The sequence below is a fragment of the Asterias amurensis genome, chromosome 8 (genome assembly GCF_032118995.1).
Source record: "Asterias amurensis chromosome 8, ASM3211899v1".
In the NCBI taxonomy this organism is placed as follows: Eukaryota; Metazoa; Echinodermata; class Asteroidea; order Forcipulatida; family Asteriidae; genus Asterias; species Asterias amurensis.
In genome coordinates, this window is record NC_092655.1 from 6923910 (window position 1) to 6932844 (window position 8935).

The following is an 8935-nucleotide window of genomic DNA, read 5'->3' on the forward strand; positions in this document are numbered from 1 at the left end:
CTGACTTTAGTCCACTCACCGCCCCGGAGAAAGGTGAGTCGGTGCGCGCGCTGTCGGTGACTTGGCCGCGGTGTGCGTGAAAAGGAAACGAGAAACGTCTTGCACCAAGACTACTTGAAGTCACGCGCGTTGAAGCGCGTTGACGATGGGCGCGCGAGGACATTATAGAATAATACGATAATCTGAACCTTTATGAATAATAAAAATCTGATTATCGGGTCTGAACCACAGACTTTATGCCTGTGGTTTGAACACCAAGAACCGACATACTTTGCACTTGGCAGCTGATCTGAAGGAGTACAGTGGAGGAAGCTCACAGAGTGTGCAATGTCAAAATGATGATGCGCTTATTAGCAGATGATGAATAATATCATTGGGTCGCGTCGGGGGGAGGGGGAGATGGGGAGTGGTGTGGGTAGGACGCGCGCGCCTCTCTGCTGAGTAGGGAGCGTTCGTGCAAGCTACTGACAATATCCTTGTGACGTATGTGTACTTCTTGCCAACCTTTTGTTTGCAAGAAGAGGTTGTAGTTGTTCGGTTTAAATTACGGCGCCTAGACACGAGTGTTTGTATTGAATACATCTTCATTAGTGGCCGAACAACACAACGTCCGTTTTCTTTTCCGAAAAACTTCTACAACAAGTGAGCAAAATGACGGTTACACAGAAGTAAGTACCAGTAAGCCTACACCATTCTTTAGTTCAATATCACCAGTATTATATAGATCGTTTGTGTAATAATTTTATTCAGAAAAATGAAACTGATCTTTATTCAGTTCATCCGCTCTGCTGTGTTCTCTCTTCTGCTTTAGTAAACACTTCAACACACAAAGCGCAAAACCTAAGTAATATTATAATAAAAAAAAATTCTTTCTAATATTTAATAACTAGTTTTAATAAGTTCTTCTCCCTTGTTTCTTTTAACAGCCGGCAACTTCGGACTCTGAACAAAGATATCATCAACATCCGTACTCGACAAATTCAGGCGCAACTGAAACAATCTGAATATCAACAGGTTAGCACATTACGCTTAAAACAAAGTAATTGTTAATGGTATTGCAACTTAAACAACATTATAAACTACAGTTTTCCTCTCGTTTCTGTGTCCCACTAGCTGAGGTCTACTCTCTTAATGTAGAAGAGTGAAAAAGCACCCTTTCAAGAGCCATATGAAGGACAACTCTTTATCGAGTGGTCTTCCACTCTTTTAGATTGAAGTTTGCATCTTTTTGAGTGATTTTTCACTCCTCTGTCCTGGGGTGAAACCACTCTAAAAGAGTGAAATAACCACCACTCTTTTTGAAGAGCCATATAAGGAACAGCTCGAACTGTAAAGAGTGGTGTTTTTCACTCTTTTACATTTCGAGAGTTCTGTGCTTTAAACCAGTTCAGATTGTGTTCTTTTCTTTATATATGAGGAATTGTCATCAACGGTTTTACAACTCTAATAACCAGTCGTGGAAAATATATTATTCACGACATCTATGAATGCTTGTTTTTGTCCTTTGTGGTTTTACAACCTTTTTGATGAAGGCTTGATTTTGTCTTTTGTACCATTGGTTTTAAATCTTTATGAAGGCTTGTTTTTGTCTTATGTAGCATTGGCTTTAAAACTTTATGAATGTTTGTTAAAGGCAGCGGACACTCTTGGTACTTACTTAAAATAGTTGTTAGCATAACATCTTACTATAAACAAGCAATGGAGAGCTGTTGATAGTATAAACCATTGTGAGAAACGGCACCCTCTGAAGTAATAGTTTCAAGAAAGAAGTAATCCACGCATGGTACTAAAAGCACCAACTTCGTGTGATAAGGGTGTTTTTTTCTTCCATTATTATCTCGCAACTTCGACGACCAATTGAGTTCAAATTTTCACAGGTTTGTTATTTTATGCGTACCGTACGTTGGGATACACAAAGTGAGAAGACTGGTACTCGACATTACCAATAGTGTCCCTTAATTTATTTTGTGGTTTTAAAACTGTATGCATGCTTAATTGTCTCTGTATTTCGTAGGCGTACGTAGCATGGCCATGGCAACCACGGAGAGAAAGTATGAGACCAACCGTCAAAAAGACAGCCCTGACCAGCAGACCCAAACTCAAGACGACCAATCAATGCACCTTTGTTTCTCACAAGGTTAGAGCTTATTTTGAAATAATATTGCGTCATCGAACCTAAGCATCAAAAAAGTTGTGAGAATTTTCAAATTAGAATACCTATTCATGTTTTATTACTAGACAACTCAGCGTCCAAAAGCACCATGCAACAAAAAGGGTTACAGAGCTCCATCAACCAAAATGCTAGCGGAAAGTACATATGACAAAGACTTCAAGGAGAAAACTGCCAGCCGACCGGCACCATTTAAGCCCAAGGAAATGGAGGTATCTTCCCCTGGACCCTTTGTTAGTAAGACAGTGTATGAGAAGACGTACACTACTTGGACTCCAGAGGAACTTGACAATTCTAAAGTCAAAGTCAAAGTTCCTGAAGATAACTTAAAGACAAGTAATCCCGCGAAGAGGTTTCAGGCCACAACAACTGTTAAGGTAATTGGAACGTTGTCTTCCGTCAATTATTATTATTATTTGTTTTAATATTGTATAATTTTTTTTTTAATTGAGACTTCTCCATGTTCTCGTTTTAACTTTACATTATTGTTTTAAATTATTTCTTAGCAGTTAAATAAAGGCCTGCGAAATAGTTTCTCAATGACACAAAAAGTTTGCAAACATTGTTTGTTTCCAGGACGACTACAAACATCATGGCAACGCATCACCGGCCAAGTCCACAAAGCCTGCCGAGAAGCCTTTAATTTCGACCGTACCTTTCGCTGATGAAACCACCCAACGGGCTGATTTTACTCCAAAATCACCCCCAGTGGTGGAGGCCTTCAAGCCTAAGGAAGACTACAAATTCAACAACACCCCTTTTGATGACCTCACAATATTTCGCCGTGATTTTCCAGCCCACATGGGGGTGAAAAAGGAGCAAAGTTACAAGCCAAAGAATGTGTATTCCCCGAGCGGTAAGCATGCTAGCGGTTGCATGTAGAAAATACCTAAATTCAAAAGTATGTTGTCTCATCAGTTATGTTCGGTTCTGACCCAAAACTGGGTTTTCAAGTCAGTCCTTCAACACAACCTCGCTTGATTCATTTTACTCAACAGCCTCTGAATTCGATGATCGAACTACCCAACGAATGGCGTACCAGGCATGGCCCCTCCCCAAACGGGAACACCTGCCGTGGGCAGACCGACCAGGATACAAGCCGAACAGGGCCAAACTTCAACTAGTCACTTCATACCAGGTGAGTTAAATACAAGCCAAACTTCACAACTACCATTTCATATCGGTTGAGTTTAGTACAAGCCAAACTTCAATAGTCATTTCATATCAGGTGAGTTTAGTGGAAGCAAAACTTCGGCACTTCATATAAGGTGAGTTTAGTGCAAGCCAAACGTCGTCACTTCATATCGGGTGAGTTTAGTACAAGCCAAACTTCGTCACTTCATATAAGGTGAGTTTAGTGCAAGCCAAACTTCGACACTTCATATTAGGTGAGATATTAAGTACAAGCCAAACTTCGTCACTTCATTTTGGGGTGAGTTTAGTACAAGCCAAACTTCGTCACTTCATATCGGGTGAGTTTATTGCAAGCCAAACTTCGTCACTTCATATCGGGTGAGTTTATTGCAAGCCAAACTTCGTCACTTCATATCAGGTGAGATAAGTACAAGCCAAACTTCGTCACTTCATATCGGGTGAGTTTAGTACAAGCCAAACCTCGGCACTTCATTATAAGGTGGGTTTAGTACAAGCCAAACTTCGGCACTTCATTATAAGGTGGGTTTAGTACAAGCCAACCTTCATCACTTCATATCAGGTGAGTTTAGTACAAGCCAAATTTCGTCACTTCATTATAAGGTGGGTTTAGTACAAGCCAAACTTCGGCACTTCATATCAGGTGAGTTTAGTACAAGCCAAACTTCGGCACTTCATATCAGGTGAGTTTAGTACAAGCCAAACTTCGGCACTTCGTATCAGGTGAGTTTAGTACAAGCCAAATTTCGGCACTTCATATTAGGTGAGTTTAGTAAAAGCCAAATTTCGTCACTTCATTATAAGGTGGGTTTAGAACAAGCCAAACTTCGGCACTTCATTATAAGGTGGGTTTAGTACCAGCCAAATTTCGGCACTTCATTATAAGGTGGGTTTAGTACAAGCCAAACTTCGGCACTTCATATCAGGTGAGTTTAGTACAAGCCAACCTTCATCACTTCATATCAGGTGAGTTTAGTACAAGCCAAACTTCGGCACTTCATATTAGGTGAGTTTAGTGCAAGCCAAATTTCGTCAATTCATTATAAGGTGGGTTTAGTACAAGCCAAACTTCGGCACTTCATATCAGGTGAGTTTAGTACAAGCCAACCTTCATCACTTCATATCAGGTGAGTTTAGTACAAGCCAAACTTCGGCACTTCGTATCAGGTGAGATTAGTACAAGCCAAATTTCGTCACTTCATCATAAGGTGGGTTAAGTACAAGCCAAACTTCGCCACTTCATTATAAGGTGAGTTTAGTACAAGCCAAATTTCGGCACTTCGTATCAGGTGAGTTTATTGCAAGCCAAACTTCGTCACTTAATATCAGGTGAGATAAGTACAAGCCAAACTTCGTCACTTCATATCAGGTGAGTTTAGTACAAGCCAAACTTCGTCACTTCATATCAGGTAAGTTTAGTACAAGCCAAACTTCGTCACTTCATATCAGGTGAATTTAAAACAAGCCAAACTTCGTCGCTTCATATCAGGTGAGAACAGCACAAGCCAAACTTCGTCATTTCATATCAGGCGGGTTTTATAGTACAAGCCAAATTTCAACTAGTCATTTCATATCAAATAATGTTGCAATCGTATCCATTCCAATATTAGAGTGACTTCGAGGACCCTAGTTACATCATTCCTCATGCTCTCAAAGAGTGCCGGGCCACACCTTACAAGTACGCCAATAACCTTGGGGCTGGAGAGTCTGGACCATTCGATGATCGAACCGAGTATCGATCTACATTCATAGCATGGGAGGGTGTCAAACGACCAGCATCTTATAAGGTACTCCCTACTAATAGTTTACCTAACATCCCAATCATTCCCAAGAAGTCAAGTACATATTAAATTTAACAAATCGCGCACTCGAGAGTTTAGAAAGATTGTACAAACTGTTGTCTGTTTTCTTGACAGATAATCGAAAAATTCCAGTACCCCAAGACACCCTTTAGCGGGGAATCTACATTCAGTAGTCACTTCAAGGGGGTGCGAGCCTCTCCGGCTAAATCATGCCGTCCAGAACGCCGTCCACACTCATCAGCTGGCCCTCTAAGTTTCGACACCACATACCGTGCCAACTTCGATGTAAGGGGTCGCCCGATGAGCTGCCCAGCCCCGCGGCAGTCCCCGGACCGCTCCCCGGACGAAGTGGAAAATGACGAAGGGGAAGGGGATGATCAGAGTGTGAAACAGGCGTCCGAGGTTGTTCTGGAAGAGGTGGTCAATGAGGATAACAAAATCGAAGAATAGTTCGATCTAATGGTACAACTATTGTACATCAGCAACAACAAATACGTACTTTAATGTGTGCAAGTAAAAAAATGGATCTAAAGCATGAAATACAATGTGGAAAACTTCACATCAATATTTCATGATGCCTTCTTCATAATCAGTCACATGCATAATATGTGATTTCAACTTATTTTATATTTAGTAAGATAATTGTTTTAATGACAAATTGGTAATCAATCACAATAATTATGTAGTTCAATCACATTCTGGTATGTTAACTGGTAAAAACTTGGCAAACTATTTTAGACACAAACAAAATAATAGTGGAAATAAAAATTTAAACTATCACAAATGGACATAATATTATTGAAAACCATAAATAGTTAATCATGTGATAATATCAGTGTCATATTTGTTGCACATAAATCATTTAATTATTTTGAAAATAAAATAAACAAAATAGGAAACACTCAAATTTAAAAGCAATTTCTCATGTCTTTATTCGTATCATCTTTCAGTATGTATCAATTACTATGTGTCATTAAAACAAATGTGAAGTTACAGCATTGTTTTTTTTTTGAAGACGACATGATTTCAAACCAACCAGAATCAGCATAAAGTAAGATGAGCATGTCCGCGACAGCAACTAAGTTTTGGCGGAATACCATGCACTTACAAAAATAGTCACCCCGTCTGGGCTCAACTCCTACACATACTTTCTCTTAAAGGCAAGGTACACGTTTGGCAATCACTCAAAACAAATATTAAGTTTAAAACTGATTGGTAACAAGCATTGTAGAGCTGTTGATAGTATAAAACATTGTGGGAAACAACTCCCTCTGAAGTAATGTATTTTTTGAGAAAGAGGTAATTTCTCACTCAAATAATAAAAGACTTCTAGCTAGAAGTCTTTTATTCCTATCTGAAAGCACACAAATTCGTCCAACAAGGATGTTTTTTCTTTCATCATTTTCTCGCAACTTCGATGACCAATTGAGCCCAAATTTTCACAGGCTTGTTGTTTTATGGTTATGCTAGGATACACCAAGTGAGAACACTGGTCTATGAAAATTACCAATAGTGCACCTACCCTTTAACATTTTGTTTCAAACACCAATGCTGTATGTTCTCAACACACTCGTCAACATCTCTTCTTAAGGCAACGACAAAATCTTGCAGGATTTACAACCAATACCCTAGGTCTGGAATTTGATCTTAAAGGCAGCAATGCCATTTTCATTTCTGGGCACCAAAGGAAACCAGAGGAAACATATGCCATTGCTCCAAAATGGCCTCCCTGTAATTCCAGGTCAGACACTCTTACAATTGTTGCAAGTGTTGCAATGTAAACAATTGTCTTGCTTCTTCTTTAAAGAAGTTTTGAAAAGGCAAACATACAAATGCAGCATGATCTTTAGAAAATACAAGGTTTCAGTTCAATTTTGACACATAAGTTTTATCTTAAAATGGGTTAAAAAACTAGCCTTCAATAGATGATAAAAGTAAATAAATGCAAAGCAAGAGAAGAAAATCTGAACAAAACAACAATTAAACAAACCCAAACAAATTAATTGATTATCTAAAAAATACAATTGTTGAATGCAGATAGAGTTTTTTCAAACCTTTCCAAAATACATTGTACGAGAAAAACAAACAGTGGACACTATTGGTGATAATACTCAAAATAATTTTTAGCATAAAAACTTACTGGGTAACGAGGAATGGAGAGCGGTTGAAAGTATAAAACGGCTCCCTCTGAAGTAGCATAGTTTTCGAGAAAGAAGTAATTTTCCAAGAATTTGATTTCGAGACCTCAGATTTAGATTTCGAGGTCTCGAAATCAAGCATTTGAAAGCAAACAAATTCGTTTGGCAAGGTTTTTTTTCCTTTCATTATTTTCTTGCAACTTCGACGACCAATTGACCTTAATTTTTAACAGTTTTTTTATTTTATGCATATGTTGAGATACACCTAGTGAGAAGACTGGTCTTTGACAATTACCAATAGTGTCCAGTGTCTTTAATGGCATGAATTCCCCAAAATGCAATGCTTAGTTCTATGGGTCATGAGCACATTTTTACACAGACAGCAATGCCAGTAAATTGAGCACACGCCAAGAAAGCAATATCTCAGTTTATAGGGGCAAGTTGAATAGATTCTTAACCAGTGATTTAGTTCACTGTGCATGTTTGTTCCCTGCCATATACTTTCTAACTTTTTTTAAAGGCCTTCTCACACTATCAACCTTTAATCCGTGTTGAACCTAATCTGGATAGCGTCCGTGTTAGTTCGGTAAAATTTCAACACGGATACAAACAGCTTCGCTTTCACACTAGCTCTGCAGGAAATCAGCTTTTTGGTTACATGTGTAACTTTCAATCCGGATATCACATCCGGTTTCACAGTGCAAGGTCTTACACAGATCGAAGCAGGCGCGTCTACTTTTTATGTACGCAGCACCTTTTGTACAAATTTTGTTTTACGCGCTGGACAACTGTAGTGTGCGCGGATGGTGCCACGCACACTCAACACGGAGCGAAAATTAACACAGGGGTGTTCACACTACGGCTTTTGATCCGTGTTGGAATCTTCGACACGGATAGAGATTTATCGACCCACCTCCCGGGCAGGGTTGGTTTCGATACGGATAAAGCGACATATTTGGATCGACACCGTGTTGAAAAGTTGTAAATGGAAAAGGTCAGTGCACATTATCCGGATCGTATCCGCGTCCAACACAGATATTTTTTGTAGTGGGAAAAGGCCTTAAGATTGGACGCTCATCAGTCAAAGACTGAATGCTCATCAGTCAAAGAGCTGCATCAGTAACCTAAAATAGAAGCCCTCTGTAGGGATAATAAATCCCCAACACCAAGGCCCAATTTCATAGAGCTGCTTAAGCACAAATTTTGCTTACGCTAAAAAAATCCTTGCTTAATAAAGTTAGTTTGCCGGCCAAGACTTCCCTCAATTGTTATGCTAAGTAAACAGCAGCTAAATACCAGTCCCAAGCAATGTATATGACATGGCATTTTGGCCAGAAACATGTGTCACATAAGCGAGCTACTTTCGTGCTTAAAGGAACACGTTGCCTTGGATCGGTCGAGTTGGTCTTTGAAAAGCGTTTGTTATAAAATGTATATAGGTAGAAAGATGCTGTAAAAGTAGAATACAATGATCCACACAAACATGCCTCGAAATTGTACGGTTTTCCTTTGACCTCGTCGAATAACACAGTCGGCCATTTATGGGAGTCAAATTTTTGACTCCCATAAATGGCCGACCGTGTTAGTTCGCACAGTAAAAGGAAAACCACGCAATTTCGAGGCAAACTTGTGTGGATCATTGTATTCTACTTTTAAAACATCTTTCCAACCAT

At 39.4% G+C, this 8935-nt stretch overlaps 1 protein-coding gene across 1 annotated transcript; it reads left to right on the forward strand.

Moving 5' to 3' along the window:
- The first annotated feature begins 516 nt into the window (after positions 1 to 516).
- Positions 517 to 8603, forward strand: LOC139940917 (uncharacterized). The gene is made up of 8 exons (XM_071937312.1): positions 517 to 668; positions 927 to 1014; positions 2015 to 2137; positions 2239 to 2547; positions 2747 to 3026; positions 3169 to 3308; positions 4933 to 5109; positions 5239 to 8603. Exons 1-8 carry the CDS (start codon positions 652 to 654, stop codon positions 5572 to 5574), a joined length of 1470 nt encoding a protein of 489 aa, XP_071793413.1. The 5' UTR covers positions 517 to 651; the 3' UTR covers positions 5575 to 8603.
- The last annotated feature ends 332 nt before the right edge of the window (positions 8604 to 8935 follow it).

Bases quoted from the DNA above. Each gene is read 5' to 3' on its own strand.
- LOC139940917 (XM_071937312.1), top strand. The intron at 1,015-2,014 runs GTTAGCACATTA...TGTATTTCGTAG, and splicing joins AACAATCTGAATATCAACAG to GCGTACGTAGCATGGCCATG. The intron at 2,138-2,238 runs GTTAGAGCTTAT...TTTTATTACTAG, and splicing joins GCACCTTTGTTTCTCACAAG to ACAACTCAGCGTCCAAAAGC.